The sequence below is a fragment of the Macrotis lagotis genome, chromosome 4 (genome assembly GCF_037893015.1).
Source record: "Macrotis lagotis isolate mMagLag1 chromosome 4, bilby.v1.9.chrom.fasta, whole genome shotgun sequence".
Classification (NCBI taxonomy): domain Eukaryota; kingdom Metazoa; phylum Chordata; class Mammalia; order Peramelemorphia; family Peramelidae; genus Macrotis; species Macrotis lagotis.
In genome coordinates this window covers 29,194,280-29,218,635 of record NC_133661.1, presented here as the reverse complement: position 1 = coordinate 29,218,635, position 24,356 = coordinate 29,194,280, and the positions used below count along the sequence as shown (strand labels likewise).

At 36.4% G+C, this 24,356-nt stretch overlaps 1 protein-coding gene across 2 annotated transcripts in view; it reads left to right on the top strand.

Moving 5' to 3' along the window:
• The window catches only part of LOC141520652 (catenin alpha-3-like), a 1,797,877-nt gene that overhangs the window by 355,609 nt on the left and 1,417,912 nt on the right, over nucleotides 1-24,356 (top strand). For both annotated transcript variants that reach the window (XM_074232362.1, XM_074232363.1), the window contains exon 6: nucleotides 13,995-14,258. In XM_074232362.1, coding sequence (XP_074088463.1) covers nucleotides 13,995-14,258 — 264 coding nt within the window. The remainder of the gene's footprint in view (nucleotides 1-13,994; nucleotides 14,259-24,356) is intronic.

Sequence of the window (24,356 nt, the reverse complement as noted above, 5' to 3'; positions counted from 1 at the left end):
TGTCTCCATATTTCTTGAGCAGAGCTACTTTAAAGTGAATAAAAACAGTAAAGCAAAATCTGACTGGGCACATTGTTATATGTTTTCCTACAAAAGGAGTTTTCTCAAAGTGTAATGGGTTGCCTTGAGTGGAAGGAAGTCTTTCTTTCACTAGGGCTTTTCAAAGGAAACTGAGATGGCCATTTTTTGAGTGCTGTATAGAAGAGATTGCTATTCAGATATATGTTGGCAGAGATGCCTTCTAGGATTCCATGATTCTGAAACCCTAGGAGGAGTTTCATCCTTAGATCCTGGAAGTCACGACTAAAAGGCTGAGGTTCTGATTTTTTTCCCAGGGAAGCTTTTAAATCTTCAGGATGATGTCCACAAGCTCCAATTGTAGATAATCTTGTTCTTGTTCTGTCTTTTGTTAATTACTAGCTTTTTTTTTCATTCCAGAACAAATTCCACTTTCCCTGTCCAAACAAACCTAGTAGAAACATGGATTAAAAGAATGGTTCAAGCTCTGCTCAACAGACTATTGTATTTGGTGTAGCAGAGTCAACATATGATGAATGTTCTGATTAAATGTGCAAAATTCACTGAACAGAAGGTCATAAACATACATAAATAGGTATCAGTAGATATATATAGATATAGATGCTATAGATATGCACATTATGCATGTTTACATATGTACATAGAAGTCCATATAAGCCAAGAAATGTAAAATTTTCCCTTGTAAGGCTCTTCATATAACAATGGAGCAATACATTCTGGGAAGGATCAGATACTGAGAATCATATTATCCTGACCTCTCTGGGTCAGGAGATATGTTAGGCATCACCTGGTCCAACTTAAGTCTTCCCAACAATGTCCTCTGCAAAGTCCTGTGTTTTTTCTAGATTTCTTTTGAGGGAGACTTCTTACCTTCTCAGACATTCCACTTAAGGATAACTCTCACCCTTAGGAAGTTTTTCTTTCTATTAACCTTAAATCTTCCTCTGTTTTCTACCCATTGCTCCCATTTCTGCCTTCTAGTTCTGAATAAAATAAATCAAGTCTTTCCCATGATAATACTTCAAATAACCAACACACAAACATACATATGCACATATTTAGTATTGGGAAGACTACCCAAAATAATGTGAGAAAAGATTAATGTGCCAATGAAAACACTGAGTATTGTTTTTACAGAAGTTATTCTGAAATTTGTTCTCTCAGAGTGATGCCATTGAGGCTTTCATGAATACTTTGTCTTTGAAATTTTTAAGATGAAAAAATCCAACACACACATCTACACACATACAGAGAAACAATACAAACTTTTCATCTCCCTAGGAGCCTGCATGTCCTTAAAACAACTGCAGAGAATTAAAACCATGTAATTATCATTCACAGACTAATCCTCTGAAACACAGCTGAATGGTGGTGCTGCTGGTGGTGATGGGAGATGGTTTATAGCATGGTGGTCCCAGACATTAGATAGAGAGTGATTTGATGAGTGTTTGATAGTTCTTAACTAAGATCATTCTTTCCATCTGTGCTTTTCACATGTGAAACTGGAGAAAATATTGGTATGGCTTCCTTTTTTGAAAATGTTTGTGTGTGTGTGTGTGTGTGTGTGTGTGTGTATGTATGTATGTATGTATTATATATAATATATCTCTACACACATATGATAAATGTATTCAGAAATTAATACTTTTATTTCAGTCCTTCCTCTAATGGAATGTTCTGGTGTTGAAGTCAGAGGACTTGAATTCATATCATATCTCTGGTACATTCTTTCTGTGTGACCTGGAGTAATCACTTCCCCTCTGAGAGCCACAATTTCTTCTTCTGTAAACTGAGGGAGTTGGCTAGATGACCTCTGAGCTCCCTTCCACTCCAAGTCTATGATCCCACAGTGTAGGTTAAAACCAGGTCTCTTTATCCAATGGAACTCTCTTGTCCATGTCTTGTAGCAATTCTTTCCTTGAGCAATTACACCATGTATTGAAGGTCTACCTGTAAGATTGTTATAGTTTTTCAATACTACTCTAACAGACAGATTTCTTATCTGTCATCTCTTACCCTCACTACATGACTGGGGATTCGTGATGGTCAGATCATTCCCTTCATCAAGAAGAGGAGAAAACATTTAGGTGAGGGAAGATGGCTAGACTGAATGGTGTATAACAAGATTCTATTCTATAAGTGTTGTCCTTAGAAGCTAGAAGTTGTGAAATTCCCAGCCTCAGAAGCAGATAATATCTTACCCATTAGAATAAAATTACCAATTTTTTTAAAATTTGGAATAGAGGTTATAGATCCGTGATTTCATTAGTGTAAAGAGTACACAGTAAGAAACTCCTTCCACCATTGCTGATTGGTAACTTCTGGGAAACTCATAGTATGTCTGGAGAACTAAGAGGTTAATTGACTTGTCCAAGGACATACACCCAATATGTCTCTGATATAGTTTAGAATTCAGGACTTCCTGACTCTTAGGTTATTACACCATTTTGCCTCTGAAGACAATACATATTTAAAATTCATTCTTATCTTTATATTCCTTGTGTATTGGCTAAATATATTTAAGAAAACCTTAACTATTAAATGGATGTATGAATTTTCATCTCACTATCATTAAATAGACTACTGGGCATTTTAAATAATAAAATAAAATAAAATAAAATAAACTACTGGGCATTTTAAATCTTCATGTTATTCAAATTCTCAGTGAATATATTTTTTTCTCATTACCCCAATTATCTGATCTTAAATAGTTATATCTGAAGTTTAGATGAAATATTTTATATTTATGCTCCTTGGTAAGTAGGAAATAAGATCAGTTTCTATCATTATCTGGGTTCAAGTTCTAACTGGCACTAACTAGTTATATGATACTGGGCAAACAGTTTTACTTGCTTGAGTCTCTGTTTCTTCCATGTTAAAATACTGGGATCAGGCTAGATGACTGTAAGAAATAAGTACCTTGCTAAGAACTCAGAAGTGCCATTAGTGAAGCAAAGTGGATCCTTATTTTGAGATGTCCTTAAGAATGGGGGTCCCAAACAGAAATGGGCATGAAATCCTGGCTTTTCATCTCCTGTCTAGAAACACAAGTCTATCCCATGTCCCCAACTGGCTGGATGTTGCAGAGGCCAAAGTATCCAATTCTCTCCCATGTGGGTTCCAATTCCTGATCAAACCTACCCTTCTCCACAATTTGTTAACCATGCCCTGGAAGGGTATAACAGATCGACACAGACTGGCACCTTTATTCAGTAATTCACTAATTCTATGGTCCTTTGCTTTTCCTGTTGCAAGTTTATCTACTTCTCTATAGAGAGGGATTCCATTTGTTCCCAGTAAAAATGTAAATTAACTTTATTTACATCTAGCAAGCTTGCATTCCTCCCAACATGGCCCCTGATTCTACATCCAATCACTTTAGTCTTTGTTTTCATCCTCCCTAGCTGTTTCTCTGTAAGATATAAACTACTTCCCTCAGTTTCCTATAGCTAATGTAGAAATGAAAACAAATCACTTATCACCATGACTTCTAAGTTTCCTCCCAGCTTTAACAATCCGTGACATCTACAAACTTTTCTAGGGGGCAGCCGAATGGCCCAGTGGATAGAGCTCCAGTCCTAGCATCATAAGAACCAGAGTTCAAATTTACACTCAGACCCTTTGCACTCAAGCTGTGAGTCCCTGAGTACATCACTTAACCCCAACTGCCTTGCCAAAAAAAGAAAAATTGTTTGATTAGAGATTTCATTATTACCTGAGTCTTGTACTTGAAGATCAGACTTTCTGTATAGCTCTGGTCTTTCTATCTGGGAAGCATGAAAGTCCCCATTTCACTTAAAGTCTATCTTTTCCCCTGAAAGAGATTGTTCAGTTTTGCTGGATAGTTGATTCTCTATTGTAATCCAAACTCTTGCCTTTTGGAATATCACTTACTTCCATCATTTTAGATTCCTAGATTCCTTCACAACATGGCACATTCACTGTGTCCTGCTTAAAAATTTTTGATATTCCTAGCTGTTGGGGACTCCCCTTAATCCCCAAGAATTACTTATTTTGAAGCTTTGAGATATTAAGTGACTTGCATAGGATCACTCAGCTACATTTATACATGCAAATGGAAAAAACTTGAACCCATGATTTTATGATGCCTGGGCCAGTCCTCTTTAATCATACTGCCTCTCAATGGTAATAATTATATTTATATAAAACTTAAAGGCTGATAAAATGGACATCCTGACAATAATACCACAAATAAGAGAATACCATTAATACTAACCCCATTTTATAGATGAAGAAACCTTGACTTTTGTCCAAAGTTATATCTTGCAGCTATTGTTCATCCTTCATTCTCAAAGAGGATCAATGATATCAGGAGGATGGTGTCTTTGACTTTCAAGTTGAATTTGAGTAAATCAGAGATATGCAAAATCATTAGCTTTGGTCTCCTCTGCTGAGTCATTGGCGTTCAGGGGCAAAACACAAGTCAAGATGACTAATAATGGCCCAATTCAGTGGGAGACCTTGACCTTTTTTCTATACTGTAACACACTAAATGTCAGACTCAGGATTTAGACTAGCAGAATTTGTTGGAGTGCTTTGATTATGGGCAGATTATGACTTTCTCCAAGGTAGGTTATGAGATTGGAAATGTGCCAGCCCACTTAGACTGTGCTAATCCAATGACGAGACTACAGTTAGGAGGCATTAAATACGTCTATTGAATGAATGGGCCACATCAGACAGTGTGCTATGCTCTTGTCTTCTCAATATTGTAAGGTTCCAAGATCACTTGGTATGTGACAGATTCCTACTCAGTGACATTTTGTGTCTTCAAGGTGGGTTCTCTTATCACTCTAGACACTATCTTTCTAATAACAAAAATAGCTTGTACTTCTAAGAACTTTGGTGATTCTAAAACATTGTCTTCATAAACATTCTGTGGTTTGAACCAGTAGAGGGAAAATGTGGGATACTGAGGCAGAGGAGAAGGGTTAAAATCCAGGTGCTGCCCCCTTACTGATTATGGCACTGGACAAGTCAGATAATCTCTCTGCAACTCAGATACTTTATAAGATGAGGAGATTGGATTAGGTGAACACTAAAGTTTTTGGCTCTAAGGTTATGATTTTATAAATCAGGTAGTGCACTAGCCCCATTATATATAGATGAGAAACAGAGGCACAAATTTGCCCATAGTTACGTGGTTAGTCATTGTGCCATTTTCTTGGAAAAGATATTGGAATGACTTGTCATTTCTTTCTCCAGCTCATTTTACAGATGAGGAAACTGAGGCAAACAGAGTTAATAGATTTTATCAGGGTCACCCAGTTAGTAAATATTTGAGACCAAGGTGTGAATTTGAGTCAATGAGTCTTCTTAATTCTGGGTCTGGTCCTCTATCCACTGTGCTATCTAGTTGTCAGAATTCAAATCCTTTATTGATTGTTCCTTTCACTATACATTGATCCCTCTTGTCTACCACTCAACTAAACATTAGTTTTCTTTCAAACCCAGGTCTGTGATCTCTATGCAGTTTCGACGTAGGAAGTTGGAACCATGGGGTGATACGCCCCATGGAAGTAAATCAAGGTTATTGGCTCACTCTGATGCTGTTCTATGGAGCAGCTTGTAGGGACTGGGGATGTTGAACCCCAGGTGGGAAAGAAAGTTGTTTTTAATATCTGAAGGCTTGTCATGTGGAAGAGATTGAACTTTTTCTGCTTGGCCCCCAGGCAGTAATTATGAGACACAGGTGGAAGGTGCAAAGAGGCAAGCTTAGAATTTGTCAAGAAAAACTTCCTTGCAATGAGAATTCCCTGCAAGCAAAATGGACTGCCTTGGGAGCCAGCAAGTCCCTTTTACAGAAAGCCTTGAGGTAGATATTGGAGAAGCAAGCTCCTGTCAGATATTTTGTAGAAGAAATTGGTGTTCAGGTATGGGTTAAAGCTTGTGAATGTTCCTGAATCCCTCCCAATCAGATAGGAGACACCAAGGTGGCACAATGAATAGAATCCTATACTTGAGTCAGGAAGACTTGATTTTGAATCTTTCCTCAGATATTTTCTTGTTAAGTGACTCTGAGCAAATCTACTTATCCTCTCTTGCTTCAGTTTCCCCATTTGTAAATTGGGGATAATCATGATAATCTCCCTCTTCCTCCTCTTCACCTCCGGTTGTTGGGAGGACAAAATAAGATGACAAGTATAAAATACTTTGCAAATCTTAAAATGCTAGCTAAATAAATTATTCAGAGATTCTGCAAGGATGCATTTTTTGAATGATGTTATTTCAGGATTGGAGGCAAACACCATTCTGGAGGTTGTCAACATTCCAGCATCATGCATCTGTTGTATTTATGATAGAAACAAGAGAGAAAGGAGTGTTTAGTCATCTGTGGCTTCCATTTGGTGTTAAACACATGCTGTTCTCTAGAGAGGGACCGGGCCAATCCTTTTTTATATTTTGATGTAGAGAACAGTCATTCCTAAAGGCAGATATTTAAAGGGGCAAGCCCCCAACAGCTCATTTTGAGGACACACACAGAGAATGTTTTCTGTTCTGTTATCAAAGTATTGATTATGAGAAATCCTGATTACCACTGAGATATGGGGTTGTCATTACCCATCTCCCCACAATAATTATAGCTAATCTCATTTGTAAGTTTGAAAGAGTATGGGTAAGTTTGGAAAAGTAGTAAATGTTTCTTTGAATGTAATATTTAGGACATGGAAAGAAGACCCCAGTGTATCCAAAACCAGTGGATTGGATGGACGTCTGTTGGCTAAATAGACATTTAACCAATATAATTCACAAACCCAGGGGTTGGAGTTTTAGTTAAGTATTGTGGAAATAACTCTGACAGTGGAGCCAGAGAATCAAGATTCGAATACTGCTCCTGATAATTACTCCCTGTGTTAATTTTAACAAAACTCTGAGATTTCTTTTCCTCATTAGTAAAATGAAGTAGGGAGCGCGAATGATGTAGGAAGTAGATCATGACTTTGAAGTCAGAGGTTTGGGGCTCAAATCTTACTTTCTGGGTTTATTATTTGTATGGCCATGCAGTACAGTAGAAAGGGCATTTTCTCTCTCTGGAATGAAAAGACCCATTCAAATTTTGGCTCTAATGCTTATCCCAAATGTGATCATGTATGAGGTTATTTATACTTAAGCAGCTATGTGCAGTAATTAGAGGCTGGGTCTGGAGTTAGGAAGACTCATCTTCCTGAGTTCAAATCTGGTCTCAGACACTTACTGTGTGACACCGAAGAAGTCACTTGACTCCATTTGCCTCAGTTTCCTCAACCGTAAAATAAATTGGAGAAGGAAATGCCAAACCACTCCAGTATTTCTGCCATGAAAACCCCACATGAGGTAATGAAGAGCTAGATATGACTGAAAAATGACTGGACAAGAAAACAGGGCCTCGGTTTCCTTATTCATAAAATGAGGGCAATGCACCAGATGTATATCTAATATATATCTCCACATCTAGTATACATCTCCATCTGGTATACATCTAGTATACATGTTTAGTATACGTCTCCATCTCTGCTCCCATGACCTCTCAGAATTCTCTCTGTTCTAAACTATATTACGTCTCTATTATTTTTTCCATAATGCAGCTAAAGGTGAAAGGGAAACAAGTAGTCTCAGACTCAGATATAAGACAGGGAAACCTAAATAGGAAGAAATTGTAAGAGGCAAGATATTTATCGATCTTTGGCTCAGTGTTCAAAGCTGTGTTGTCTCCCATAGATGCTAATTAAGCAACATTTTGGAGGCTTTCTACCTCATGGATATTTAGAACCTCTTGTCAGATTCTATGGCTAGGATTATAAAGCAGCATATAACTGCAAAGGAGGGATAAAGTACTGGAAAAGCAACCTTGCTGAATGCACCCAATCCTTTCGTTTTCAAACAATTTGGCTTAGTACATTATGTGATCACCTAAGACTTGGATTCAAATCCAGTCTTAGACATGCAAGGCGCTTATTCTCTCTGAAACTTACTTTCCCCATCTGTAAAAAGGGGCTAATCCCAGGTATAAAGTAGTCATGAAGGAGAATGCAGGAGGGAAAGAACATTATTCCCTATCAGTTTTTTGCAAATCTTAAAACCTTGTAGAAATTTCTGCTATCATCATCATTATCATCCTAATCTCCGTTTTTATCTTTTCTGATGGAAATGGTCCTGGGACAAATCAACTTCTAAAATGTATTCTTTTTGCATGTAATATTGTCTTGAGTTACACAGGGGAATGTGGTAACTTCCCTTTGTAGCTGAACTCATATTCTGGAGGTTTTCTAGAAGTATCCTCAGTGAATCTTCAGTCAACAACAAGATGGCAAGGATGATTTTCCTGTTTCTAACTGACTTTCATTTCCTTGGTTAAGTCTTTATATTTTGGGAGTTTGGGGTTTCATAGATCTTAGAGATTATGTGTATTTGACACCCCTCCCCTCAGCAGCAAACAGTTTAATGAATGTTATACCTGTTCATTTATGTTGACGTATTAGTCATTTTGTATATGAGGAATTAGGACTAAGGAGAAAGAAAGATAACCATAGAATAGGAAGGAAAACCTAAAAAAAAACAAAAAAAAAAGTGAACACAGTGTTCATTCAGATCGTTGCTTTTTTCTTTTCGTGTTTTTTTTTAAGCTTTGGATGTGGATGGTGCCATCTATAACAGGTCCACCAGGGTTGGTCCTAGCTCTCTGGACTGCTCAGAGGAGCTGCATGCATCAGAGCGGGTCAATTCACAGTGTTGCTGTTAATATCTACAATGCTCTTTTGGCTCTGCTCACTTCTCTGAGCATCAGTTCATGTAATACTTTCCATGTTTTCCTAGAGTTCATATATACAACTTTCAATACATACTAATAAAGTTCACCCCCTTTCTTTCTTCCCCCTCCCCACCCTAGAGATGGCAACCATTAAACATAAATAGGCATATGTGTGTATAGAGAGTATATGTGAATATTTTTATATGTATATAGATGTATATTTAAAGTCATTCTATATGTATTTTTAATTATCAGACCTTTCTCTAGATTCATCTTCTTTCATAAGTTCTTTGTGGTTAATTGCAGTATTTATAAATCAAAATGACTATCACTTTTTCACTTTTGTTCTTAAGACAATATTGTTGTTGCTGCATACAATGATCTTTGGGTCTATTCAGTTTGCTTTTCATTATTTTCTGCAAGTCTATCAATGTCTTTTTCTTTCTCCTCTCTCTCTCTCTGTCTGTCTGTCTCTGTCTCTGTCTCCCCCCCTCCCTTTCCCTCTACCTCTCTCCCCCTTTCTATCTTTCTTTTTCTTCCCTCTCTCCTCATCTGTTCTTCTCTCCTCCACTGTCTGAAGTTTCCTCTCTAGTCACATCAGCATGCTACCTCTTTCCTGGTACAAAGTAAGCACTGAATAAATGTTTATGAACTTTGGTACAGTAAAATGAATTCTGGCTAGAGTTAGAGAAACTGGATTCAAGTCCTGTCTCTTCCACTTAGTACTGTGAGACCTTGGGCAATTAACTTTACTTTTCAGGCTTCAACTTTCTTCATATGTAAAAATGTGTGAGTTGCACCAGGCAGTATGGTGATCCTCTGTAATAGTATTAAATACTATTAAAATCGACCCTATTATCTCCTGCCTATTGGTTGCAAAAGTCAGATATTTTTTGAAGACTTTGCTTCCTTCTCCATTGTGTCCCTTCCATCTTGCATGTTACTGCTCAGTTAGGGCCAAACACTCCACCTTCTAATTTCTGCATAGGGAAAAACAGTCAAATTAGCAGGTGTTTGTTTGCTGATGGGATGGGAAGCTGCCCAGTGGCCACTGAGCCAGCTAACAGGCACATCTTGGCCAAGGAAAAACCGGGGACAGCAGCCAAGAAATCAAGGAGTCCAAATAACAAAGAATCATGGGATTTGGGACTGAATAGCCTAGTCTTGAGAAAAGAAAATCACAGCCTGGAGGATGCTTCCCTTTCCACAATCCTCCCTCTTCTTCCCTGGGTGCCTTCTCCCTTTGCTTACAATACAAAAGAAATGAATCAGAGTTGCCAAAAAGCCCAATTAGATAACTAGAAGAGTTCAGCAAACAATTTGCATGGGGTTTTGGTTTGTTGATAGGGTAACTGTTGAGTTATTTCACTTGCTCAGAAACGTAGTTTACCTGCATATTGGCATTATTGGAGGACATAGGTAAGTGTTTCAGTGACAGTCATTAATAGCTTGTGATTGTGATCTTTTGGAGACTATTGACACACTCATGAGGCAAAGACTCATTTACTTATTAAAGTCCCAGCATGCGATTTCTTAGTAATATTGCTATTTCATGTTTTTGTAAATATTCACCTATTTCATGTAAATTGTTACTTTTATTATATCAAATTAGATTCTAATTATTTTCTTCATTTTTCTTCATTTAAATAACTTAATGCTACAGAACTGATATGACAAAGAACAGATCATAGAAACAAAATGCAATTTCACTAAAGCAAATGACACCAATGAGAGAATATAGCAAAATTGTTTTATGTAGCCAAAGCAGTCCTGATGATATGTTTGTTATTAAACTCTTTTATAAACACAAGAGTGAATTAAATTAACATGTTGACAATCAGTTAAATAAAAATCCTTACAACCTCAAAACAGGAAAAATTAACAATTTCAATTAAACTGTAATAGAAGTTCTGAAAATCAAAGACAAAAATGTTGAAAACAAAAATTGAATTAATAAATAAAACTGAACTTTCTCCTTTCTTTTCTGACCCTGATCTCATTTGCCTATTTATAGCAAAAGCAGTATCCTCTTCCATCAATACTTCAGTTATATATATTTAGAAATATATTCTTTTGATATAGAAGATTACTAAAGATTTTTTGGAAAGTCAAAAGTTGATTGACTATAGTCATTGGTTTTCCTCTTCCTGTATTTGCTTTCTTAAAGAATTCCTATATACTGCTCCCTGTGGAGGCAACTAGGTATCGCAAAAGGACTTGAGTAAGGACGACCTGGGTTCAAATCTTGTCTTAAATGCCAACTATATTACTAAGCAAATCACTTAAAATCTCTTGATATCAATTTCCTCATCTGCAAAGTGAAGACCAAGTCCCAAAGGATTTTTGTAGTGAGATATCTTCAAGTACTTTGCCAAATTTGAGATGCTACAAAAATACTAATGATGGTGATGATGATGGTGATGTTTATGTTGGTTCAGTTGTCTTTCATCTAGTTGGTTGTTTCCAACTGAAAGGTATTCAGTAATCTAGGAAACTGAATAGAAGGGATGCTCTTGGAAGGATAGGAGGTTCGGGATCCTCTTAGGGTACTTCATGTTTCTTTTATTTCTCTTTGGTAGGGATAGCAAAGAACAGACTGGCCATCCAATTACTCAGAACTAATTTTTATACCCATTTTTAGTCTTTGGCTTTAAACCCTCTGTCGTCTCAGTATTAAAGTTATTCCAATTTGCACCCAGATATACATAGATGGTATCCCTATAAAGGAATGATGATACTTTAAATTTTGGCTCCTTTCTGATGATTTATGTTAACTTTATAGTTCACCTGCCCGAGCCCAGCCAAGCGTGGATGCTACCATCCTAAATAGTTAAAGAAATGCCATATTTGTATCTCACTTTGGATGAGATTGTATGTGAAGTTTCGATTAGGCCCTAATATACAATGAATTTTCTCCAGCTGTTTCTTGATATTTATGCTTCTATATCTTCCTTCCTCTGAGAAACTCTATATGCATGCTTTCTAAACATTAAATTATTTATTCTCCAAATAGCCCTCTGCAGTAAATAGCTTATGCCATAAAATGTTAGGGAATTTGTTAAAAGCAAAAAAAAATCACCATGAACTTCAAGAACCTAAAACAGTAAAGCTATAGGGTGAGTAGGGCAGCAAAAGAGCAATGATAGTAACGATAATTGTGCTATAGGTTTCTTTCATTCATTGTAGTATCCAGATTCAAGTCAATTCCTAGGATCAGAGGATAAAATTGTAGAATTAAAAAAAGGAGAGGGCCTTAGAGTCAATCTACTTCCAATCATGTCTTGATTTGGAAGATGCCTCAGAGGCTACCTAGTCTAAATTGATCATTTTACTGATGACAGAGTCAAAGATGAGAATGACTTGCCTAAGGTAACAGAGTTATGATAAACATTTATTAGATGCTTGCTAACTGCTAAATGAAATCAATTCCCTTTCCCTGGAAACCTATATTCCTCTGGGAGGAAGCAATATATACACACTCAATTAAATCTGAAATGCATACAAAATAAATGAAAAGTGTTTTAAGACAAAGAGGGCTAGCAACTTGGTAAGGGTTGAAGAAATGTCCAATGAAGAGAGAACACCAGGAGCAAGCCTTAAATGAATCACTTATGTAGCTAGTATCTTGTGTAATTCTTTTGAAAGAACAGATATTTTTAATTCCCATTTTGTAGTTATGAAAACTGAGCCATATACAGATTAAGGAATTTTTCTTAGGATACATCGCTAGTTTAGGATCATCACATCATAACTTTGCAACTATATAAGTCTATGGAGATCATCTTCACCCTATTTTCAGGGAAAAAAGCACTGATAAGGAAAATGGTCTATCCAAGGTTCTGAAGATATTAAGTGACATAACTGGAGAGTCATTGTATCAATATGCCATGACCTAATGAATGAATCAGGATTAGAATCTAGATCTCCTGACTTCTCTCATCTAGGGTTCTTTTGACAAGGCTAGTGAAGTGCAGGTCAGGATAAGAAAAGACAAGAACATAAAAGATTAGGGCTCTCTTCTTTGGGCGTTGTTGACTGAGCATGTCAAGCTGACAGCTTCTTCTAAAAGTCTCTGTCCCACATCCTTCAGAAGAGCTAATTTTTTCCCTAAGCCCTACATGAACTGAAGAGATGAGACTTATTTTAGATGGGGTGGGAGGGGTATACTAAAAATATAGTCCTGTATAATGTGTTAGCCACTGAAAGGCTGGCATATTTCTATGTTAGGAGATAACTGGAATCTGGTTCTCACTTGAGTCAATAATTCTTGGAAGGTTAAATGCCTTTGGCTTACTCCATGGTGTTGGTCTCTCTTCAACACCAGTCATTCAAAGGCCAAAGATCAGGACTGCTGGAAGTAATCATGTAAGAAGGGGAAAGGAAAACATTTCGGTTATCAACTCAGTTTTCTAAACATAAAAGAGACAGTGGACAGATGAAATTTTAGAATTATCTTTCTATAATACACCTAGAGAAGCAATGTGACCGAACACAAACTCAGGCCTAAAGCAACAATAAGTTTAGTTATTCTCATTTTACAAATAGGGAAATTGAGTTTCAGAGAGATGAAATGTCATATGACTAGCAAGTTTCTGAGGTGAAATTTTAATCCAGATTTCTCTGAATGCAACCTCAATGTTACTATCTCCCAAGAGCCAATCTAAGACTTAGGAAGCACTAGAGCTATATCTGACCTGGGACACATTTCTGAATCCTGCTTCAGTGCTATTATTCTCCAAGAACTGACTTAGGACTTAGGAAGTACTGGGGTCATGTTTGAGCTGTTATATATTTTTGATGTTTTCTAGGTCCTCTAAGTTTCAGAGTGGGCATCAATATATATCATTCAAGACAGGTCACAATACCAGTGAAATCCCTTGTATAGTCATTCTGCCCCTTCTCACACCAACCTCAAGAGAGAAACTTTTGTAACTTCTCGTGTATCCATAAGGAAGGTTATCAACTGAGATAGGTCAGCTCATTTTTTGCAAACATACCCCAACATAGTCATTATTTGCACCAACCCATTTCCCATTTCAGAAGATATAAGGGGAGCAGGGTCTAGGTTTCTATGACTAAATCATTCACATCCCTGAAATATAATTGATGGCTAGTCCTTGCTGGAAGAAAAGTAGAATAGGTTTCTGCAAATCTGCCCAGTCATATTCCAGTCTGAGAAAATGCGCTTTTCTTTCTCATTTCCTAGGATTTAAAATCTCCAACCCAGAGAGATGAGATTGCAGGGGCCCGGGCTTCACTGAAGGAAAACTCTCCTCTTTTGCATTCTATTTGTTCTGCCTGCCTGGAGCATGATGATGTGGCCTCTCTCCAAGCCAGCAAGGACACAGTCTGTGATGAGATCCAGAATGCCCTCGATGTGATTTCAAATGCATCCCAAGGGATCCAGAGTCCAAAGGCTGAGACAGAGCCTCAGTCAGCTACCTTGGGAAGTGCATTGGATGAACTTGAGGTAAGTCAATACAGAAGCTGCTTGGAACAGCCTGAAGATGCTGAGAAGTGTTGGAAATGGAACATCATTAAAGGTCCTTCACAAGCTAGTGCCATTCTTCCTTTCTAGTCTCACTGTATATTATTGCCTTTGACTTATTCTGTGAGCCAGCCAAAGTGACCACCTGGCTTTCCTCACACGTGACATTCCATTTCTAGTTTCTGTGCTTCTGCATAGGTTCAATCTCCTTACCTCCTCCTCTTAGAAACTATAATTTCTTTAAAAACTAAATGTTATCTCCTATATAATAATACCTTTTCTTATTCTATCAGTAGTTGTACCATCTTCCTCTGTAGTTATCTTTTCATATATTTATATCTATGTTTATTCATATTCACTTATATTATATACATGTTGTTTTCCCTGGTAAAAGGTCAGGGTTAATTTTTTGTCGGTTAAATTTTGGACCCCAGTATAGTTCTTGGTACATATCAGGATCCAACAAGTACTTGCTGATTATCAACAGGAAAAATTGTCCTTTATCCCCCAGATTTCTTGGGCTTTCGTCTGAAGTTGATTGAGTAGTCTAGGTGATTCAACAGAGAAAGTCACTAGACTTCTCCAAAGTGAAGGATCAAATAATGAAAAAAAAATCATTAAGACTAGGGACAAATGAAGTAAAATAAAAATGATTAGTGTCAATTTCTCTTTTGAAAAGACTTTCCAATAAAAATAATACTGTTTCACTGTCAACATAAAATGAAATAAATCCAGTCTATGTGCATGCATGATTTTTACTTAGATTCTTTATGGAAAGTTTATGGGAGGACCTGGACAAGAAGGCCAAGAAACAAAAAAGCTAGATGGGTGGTAATATGTAGCCTTGGAGGGTGTACCCATGTCAATGAGACAATGGATCCATTGGAATATTGAACAAGGGTTTGTGTAGATACTGCAATTAACAAATGGGTTTTTTTCTGAACCCTACTGTTCTAATTATATATTTAGTAGATGCTTGATGGAATTAGAAACCACTGTAGGAATAACCTTGAAATATTCCATTCCTTGACTCATTGAAAGTGAAATAGGCAGTTTGCTTTCTAATCTAATACTCCTATTTCTTAATTATTAATTTCTTTATGAAAATTTTGGAAGATGCTTAATGAAATGTAAATTTTTGTGCCACACATTATTCCCTAAGTCCTATCCCATTTTGGATGATCTTCCCTGCATTCTTTCATATTTATTCATTAAGTAGTCAAGGTGTTACCTGTCTTGTGGTCAGGTCACATCTCATGTAATTTGGTCAATCATAGGTGCCATATTTTAGGAAGAATATTTATAACTTTGGGGCAACCAGGTGATAAAGGTATCAAAAAAGTCCAGATATAGAGCTTAAAGAATTCTTAGAGAGCATATAGTTCAACTCCCTTATTGTAAAAATGAGAATTATGAGTTCTAGAAAAGTTAATGATTTGCTCAAGATCACAGCTGTAGAAAATAGAAAAATTAGAACCCCCAAACTAGCTCCTCTGACACCAAATTCCACACCCTCTGCATTTTACCATAATGCCTAGAGATCATCCTGAGACAAGATAAGTTGGAGGAACTTTGGACGGTTAACTGGGAGAAGAGAAAACTTAGAAGACTTGAAAGTTGGGACATAATTTAAGCTCTTAAATCTATTATTTTGTTTATTTTTTCCTTTGGTTTACTTTTTTTGCATTATGTCATATTCTCATTTATTTGAAAGAAAAAAGCAAGTAGAATTATTAACTTTTTTTCAGGGTATTAAAAAAGAAATGGAATTGTACTAAATAAACTTAGTAGTCCCTTACAGCTCTTAGAGAGGGATAGGATCTGAACTCAGGATTCATGACACCAGGATCAGTATTCTGTCTTTATTTATCTAGATATTATACAGAATATTACAGTTGGGAAGAATATAATTTAAATTTAATTTTGTAGCATTTTTATTTAAAAATTTCATTTCCAAATTCTGTCCCCTTTCTTTCTCTTCTTCCTCTTTCCCGTTTCTGAGATGGTAAGTTGCTATATATTCTATCCGTGAGATTATGTAAAGCATTTCCATATTTGTCATTTTGTACAAGAATACGTGAATTAAAAAGTAAAGTGAAAAATAACTTACTTCAGTCTCTATTCAAACAATAGCAGATTTTCCTCTGGCAGTGGATAGCTTGCTTCATCATTAGTCCTTTGGGATTGTCGTGGATCATTGTACTGCTGAGAATAGCTAAACCATCCATAGCTTTTCATCATACAATATTGCTGTTACTGTGTACAGCGTTCTCCTGGTTCTTTTCACTTCACTATACATCATTTCATGTAAGTCCTTCTGAAATTATTCTTCTTGTCATTTCTAGTAGCACAATAACATTCCATTACAATCATATACTGCAATTTGTTTAGTCATTTCACAAATTGATGGACTTCTCTTTGATTTCCAATTCTTTGTCACCACTAACATTTTTTTTTTCTACAAATATAGTCTTGGCCCTTTTTTGGATTTCTTTGGGTATAGAACCAGCAGTGATATTGCTGGACCACAATTTCAAAACCTTTTGGGCATAGTATCACATTGCTCTCCAGAATGGAAGGACTAACACTGCATTGGCATTGCAGTTTTCCCACATTCCAATATGATAGGTGTGAAGGGATACTTCAGAATTGTTTTAATTTGAATTTCTGTAGTCAGTAGTGATTTAGAGTATTTTTCATATGACTATAGATAACTTTGATTTCTTCATCTGAAAAATTCCTATTCATATCCTTTGATCATTTATCATTTATGGATTGGGGAATAACTTGTATTTTATAAGTTTTACTCAGTACTCTTTGTAGTTGAGAAATGAGGACTTTATCAAAGATACTTGTTGGGTAGAATTTTTATCAGTTTTCTGCTGTTCTTATTATTTTGGTTGCACTGGTTTTGTTTGTGCAAATTTTTAAAAAATTTCAAAGAATTTAAATTGTCTATTTAACATTGTGTAATGCTTTCTCTATATATTCTTGAGTCCTAAATTTCTCCTTTATTCCAAAAATCTGATGATAAATTATTCCATACTAGATTTCTGTGGTCACTTTTAAAATATAATTTGTATCTAATCCATTCCACTGCTTCATCACCTTTTCTTAGTCAGTACTAGATTGTCTTCATAATTGCCACTTTATAATGTAATTTGAGATCTGATATGCCTAGACTACATTCTTTTGCATTTTTCATTAATTCTCCCGATATCCTTGAGCTTTTGTTTTTCCAGATTAATTTTTCTAGAGCTATAAAATGATTTTGATAGTTTTATTTTTATTTTATGTTGCTCAATTAAGTATTTTTTATTATATTGACTTGTCCTACCCATGAGTAATTAATAGTTTTTCCAATTGCTTATATCTGATCTTATTTGGGGGAAAAGTGTTATAAAACAGTTGTGTTCACATAGTCAAAGGGAAGAATTAAAGGAAACTACGTCAAAAAGAAAAGAATTTTATATCAATGAGCAAAAGACCTTGAACAAAGAATGTCATAGTTGATTAAGTCCTTCAAATAAACAATATAGGTGGGATGGGCCATGAGAAAAATGAATTTGCTGATGTTCTTTATATGAAGTAAGAACTAAAGAGGTTATCATAGGAATGAAGTTCCAGTTCAGTGAATAGATTAAAGAGTACCAGGGCAGCAAGAGAAAGGAAAGATGCTGACTTGGATGGTCAGGTCTGATTTAATAGATGCCTTCACTATTTAGTCCCAGAGATACAGGCAAAGTTCAGGGTCATTGTTTTCTTCATTGTGTGCTTTTAGTATATCATTTACAGGACATCCATAAGGTACTTGATCACAGTTTAGGACTGTGTTCCAGATGCTTTTGTAACAGGCCCTGTGTTATATTTCCCCCACTCTGGTAGTTCTAGAGATCTGCTCATAAGATTTGAGTTCAGCAGAATCTCTGAAAATAGATGCAAACAGTCTTCCAGATTACAGCTGAAATGTGGAATGAAAGTTCTCATTACAATTTATAGACTTTTCCCTTGGTTAGTCTTGAGATCTTTTGATTATCTTGATGTTATCTGGCCCTTCAACTTTAGAACAGAAGTTCTTGACTTTCAGTAAGTTAACAGCTTGCAAAATGATCACTGACAGGATGAGTTTGCCTTTAGTTTTGTCAGTGAGGTATTTCAGACTGATGTCACATTGCTGTATGAGTAGTGGAGAATGGGCAGCTTCATCTTCACCCAAGAGAGGTGGACATTATCAGCCGATTTTTTTTTTGGGAGCTTTTCATCAGTTTGAATCAATTCTGGATGAATGATCAGCTGAACCATCAGAGATGTCCTTTTAGCTTTTTTCTTCTTGTAACATGATTTCTGCTAATTTCTTCAAGTCACTTTTGGCCTGTTAACTGCAGTATCTAGTCTAGTACTCATAGATCCTCAGTATGACTGACTGAACATGTTTCTCTCTGTATAGGTCAGGGTTTGCATTTTCTCATAGGCAATATGAAGGCATTACACTTTTCCCCTAAGATTCCCCCACCTGCTTTATGATTGAGTGATGCTATTGCTAGATCCTCACTCAGGAACTCTAAAGCTCCAATATTAGCATCCTTCTATGTCTCACAAAGTATTCTTCTTGTGCAGCACCCTCAGGTTTATAAAACCTTTGCTGCCATCCTTATGTATTATTAACCAGCTCATAGGGACAGTCCCTAGTTAAGTCCAGAGAAGAGCAAGATTGTACAAGATGTTTGTTGGTAACTGAGTCTAATCCTTATTATTTCTGAGTAACACTAATGGTTTCCATGGCTGTCAGAATGGGATAATGTAGAATTGATTGAGCATTTGAACTTTTCTATCTTTAAAATGATTTTGGAAATTAAATGTTAGAACTTATCTTTTATTTACAGAAAATTCCATTGGATGACCATCTAAGGTAAACTTTGATCATGCTGTTCTTGCAAATATAATACAAAAGAGTAAATGGTTGCAGTAAATACTCTGTTGGGAGCAAATCTCAATAAATGGTTATAGTATGGGAATGTCCCAGATCACTTTTTCAACAATTTCTAGGAAATACAGATTTGCTAAATCCCACATCCTTCCCTACTGCAGATCATGGATATTTTAACTGAGACTTCTGGATGGGGAAGTTGATAGTGGATTGGAAGACCTCATTAACCAATGGATGCATCAGCAATGCTAATAAGAAAGATAAAGTTACCCTCTAGACTTTGAAATTGGATGAGAACTGACAAAGTTTGATGTAGATACTTAGATATTTTGAAAGATCTGTATTTTCTTGGACCTGAGTCCTCTCTCTACTAACTCAGATCATGGCATCTCCATTCCTTTTTCTTGGATTAGACATTTTGATTTAAGGCTGGAAGGAAGATTAAAGGTTGGAGAGGTGAGAAAATTTGGTCCAGGTCACAGAAATAGGAAGTAGAGATTCCAATTCAATCTCTTCTGGTGTCTTCTAAATGAATCAATCAATAAGCAAACTTATTATTAAGTACCTATTATATTTCAGGCATTAGATGGGGCACCAAGAATGCAAAGCAACAAGGACCAGTACTAGGCCACAGAAAACTTAGATTCTATCAGGGAAGATATATACATATGTAAATATAGACAAGATATAAAGACAAGAAGTACAAAATTATTGAGGGCAAAAGAGCCAGAAGAGCCAGAAAAGTCTTCATTAAGAAATTTCACATTCTTTCCATTGCAGTCTGCAATCCAGTGTAATTTGTGACCATATTTCCCCTTGAATCCATTGATAGGGTCTCTCTTGCATTATACATTTCAAGCAGAGAGAATGATGATGCTCCTATCCTTGCTTTCACCAGTAGAACTTCCTGTATGAGAGCTTCCATCACCCAATAAGATTGTAATTTATGGATTTATGGCAGGACTTCTTAACACTTGATGCAATGATTCTCTTTGACAATTAGTCTGTGAAAGCCTAAGAACCCTTTTTTGGAATCATGTACTTAAATGCGTAAAACAAAGGCCATAGATTACAAAGACAACCAGTTAAATTGAAATACAATTATCAAAAGATATAGAGCAGAGCAATGGATACAGCAGTGGGCATGGAGTCAGGAAGATGTGAGCTCAAACTGTCTTTGGACTTGTGCTAGCTGTGTGATCCCAGCAAGTCACTTACGTCTTCTCTGCTGTAGTTCCTCATTTGTTAAATAAAAGGAAAATGGCAGATCACTCCAGGAGCCTTGTCAAGAAAACTCCTTGGACAGACTTCCATAGAGCTGGACCTTACTGAATGACTGAACATCACAGAGACAGGTAGGTGACATAGTGAGCAGAGAATTGGACTTGGAGTCAGGAAGACCTAAGTATAAATTATCTGAGATAAGCCCCAGACAATTATGAACCACGTGACTCTGGGAAAGTTATTGATCCTTTTTCCTCATCTGGAAAATGGGAGTGCTAATACTTGCTTAATAGGGTTGTTGGAGGATGAAATGAGTTAACATATATACAATTTTGTTATATTAAATTTAGTTTCACATTTTATATAATGTTATATCATAGTATATATTGAAGCATATAATTGTATATTAATGAATACTTATTTTTCTATATTATATAATACATAATTGTTATATAATACAATAAGATACAATAATACAATAAGAGTATATATTATATAATTATATTATATAGAGTATAAATACACAATATATATTTATATAATTATTGCTATTATCATTACCATATTTTTTAAAAAAATCAAATGAAAAACAGCAGATTGAAAATCTTTATCTTAGAGAGTTGTTGTACACACTGAGAAACTGTGACCTGCTCAGAGACACATATCTTGTTTGTAGAACTTGAACCCAGATTTTTTGACTCAAAGGATTCTATCTGCTATAGCATTCCATGGTTGAAAAAGAGACTTTCAACCGCTGCTAGCTGAACTTTTGGTGCTGAGTCTTAGTTACTGCTCAAACATCAGATGTTCAATCTATTGCCAAGTCTATGCTTGGCAAAGATACTTTCCAGATTTCATCCCCTATCTATGTTCTCAGGACCCCAGAGTCAGGTCTATACTGTACTGCTACTGCTGTTGCTAATTCTTGACCATTTTTCTTGAAGAAGACCATGATATCAGGGAGATGATGTCATGACAAGCACATGAATTGGATTTGAGTGAGAAGATGCTGTACTAAGTCACCAGTCTCACTTTTTCCTACAAAGTCACCTGCTTCCAGTGCCATATATGAATCAGAATGACTGGAGATGGTCCTAGATGTGAGACAATCAGGATTAAGTGACTTGCCCCAAAATCACCCAGCTTAGTGTCAAGTATCAGAGACTGGATTTGATTTTTCCATCCTCCTGACTCCAAGATCTGGACTCTATCCACTGTGCCCCCTAGCTGCCCCCTCTGTACTGTAACCTTCCATTGAAGGAAAGCCTTCGACGCGAAGGGATAGCAGGATTCTTTTGCCGATGGGTCTGTCTACTTCATATATTTGCCCACATTCAAATAGGTGGAATTATTCTTCTGTGAACTCTGATTAAACTTCAACATCTGAAAAAGATGCACTCTTTCATTAGTACGCCAATCCTTGTCTGATACATCTTACCACTGCTCGGGGCTTTTGGTAGATTACCTCCATGATGTATGGAAGCTTAGGGAATTCATAACTCTGTGGGCAGCTTTTTAGTGATTAGCCTCTGTGGACAAAAAGTAGATTTGTCAATGGATTTAAGACACAGTCCATCACGACTCTTTCTTGATTGGATCTAAGACATTTTGTATACCTAACCTTTGGGAGGCACAATTAATTTCATCGCCATTGAGGATCATTGGATCCAACTACCAATGATTTAGAGTTAAAGGGGGCTTCAGAGGCCCTCTGTTTCTGTTTCAACCCCTTCATTTTTCAGATGAGAAACTGAGGATGAAAGAGACTGAGACACTGAGGTCATGCCTGCAGAAGTGACAGAGCTCAGTCCTCCAATATTAAAGTTGTTTCTGATGTACCCTGCTTCACATGAGATCAAATGAGATAATGTAATGGAATATAAAGTGTATAGCACAGTGCCTGCATTTCATAAATATTTGTTCCTTCTGTCGCATTCATCCTCTCAGATGACAGATGTTTGAACTGTATATTACCTCTGAGATCATCTAGCCCAATACTTCCCTAATTTTACAGATTAAGAAACTGAGGTTTATACAGGTAAGATGACTAAGCCAAGGTCACATAGCTAGTAAGGGACTACTTTTTATCAAATCCTTGTTCTTGGACTGCAGTTATCTTTTGCTCTTTCCACTTCACTGAGAGTAGAACTAGAGTGAAGCAAGAAACATAGCATAAGTTTATTTTTCTCAAAAATCAAAGAATGAGAAAAAAATATGGTGGTAGTTGAATACAATATGCTGTTTACAACATCACACTTTGATTCTTGAATAAGCCATTTGTTGCAAATGGCATTTGGTTTGTGAATACAATTGAATCTTGATTTTCTTGAACTAATAGAAAGTGGGAAATATGGGGAGTTAAGTGACAACTAGTCCAGTCATCACCCAACTGTGCTTCGTTGAACCCATATGTTCCTTGCTTTTCAGTTCAGGGTTCCACGAGGACATTCTCAGGGTGGCAATCTTTTTGTCTCTGAAATATTGAGTATAAAATCGGATTTGAACAAAACATACCCGTGGTGGTCATAATTTTTCAGGATAAAAATATCCTTAATTTCCTTGACCCTTTCTCATCTTCCTATCTATTCCAAAGGTTTTTATTAACTATTAAGCTGAAAGGGAATTTAAGAATCATCTACTGTAATCCCCGTTTTAAAGACTCACAAAGGGAAGAAAACAACTTTCCAAGGTTTCCATAATCAGGAGCAGAACCTAGATTCAAACCCAGGTCATGCACTCCTAAAAAAAGACCTTTATGTCACAACTGTCTCTTAGGCATCAATATCCCCATTTTCATAAATGAGAAAATTGAGATTCAAAAAAGTTGAATGTGTGATTCAGAGACACATGACTAATAAGTGACAGAGTCACAACCCAAATTCAGGATTTCTGGTTCTGAAGTCTGAACATTCTCTACTATAGCATACTAACTCTGAAATGCCTATGTGGTAATAGGAAGAAGGTAATAGAGCCAGGAATGACCAGAGTTGTTATCTTAGCTGTGCTACTAACTAGCTGTATGTCCTTAGACAATTCTTTAACTTCTCTGGTCACTTTCCTGTCTTCAAAATGGGTATAAATGATTAATGATATCTCAAGAATCATAGATTTTTGTTGTTCAGTCATTTTAGTCATGTACAGCCCTTTGTGATCCAATTTGGAGTTTTCTTGGTAGAGATAAACTGTAAAGGTTTGCCTTCTCACTTTTCCAACTTATTTAATAGATGAGGAAATTGAGGAAAACAAAGTTAAGTGACTCACCCAGGGTCGCACAGCTAGTGTCTGAGGCCACATTTGAATTCAGGGAAATGAGTCTTCCTGACTTCACCTCCACAACTTTCACTCTCTCTGTCTCTCTCCCCAAATATACATGCAAACACAAGTGGTCTATGTATATGGTATATAGGAATTTTACACACCACATACATATACCTATGTATATTTATATACATGCATGCATACATACAAAGATAGATACATAGTAAACACACACGTACATACATATATTAGTCATCCAATGTCAATTTCTGAATGGAGGATGCCATAAGGTAGCAGAGGGTTGAGTAAAGAATCATATTTTGTTTCATAGTATTTGGGGTTGTCACCCATTTCTGTGACTTTCCAGCAGTGTGACCTCTCTGGGACTCAGTTTTCTCCTCTGTCAAATGAGAGGTTGGGACTAGATTATTTCTTGAATCCTTTCTAACTCCAAATCCCAATTTTTTTGAGAAAACTGCCTTTTATGGAAATGTAATCTGGTATTCATTCAGTTAATACTTAGCAAAGAGAAGACTCAAGAGACACATAATGATTGTCTTCAAATATCTAAAGAGAAATCATGTGGAAGATGTATTCTATTTGGCCCCAGACCATAGAACTAGAAAATTACAAGGAGATGGATTTCAGTTCAATATAAGGAAAAATCTCTA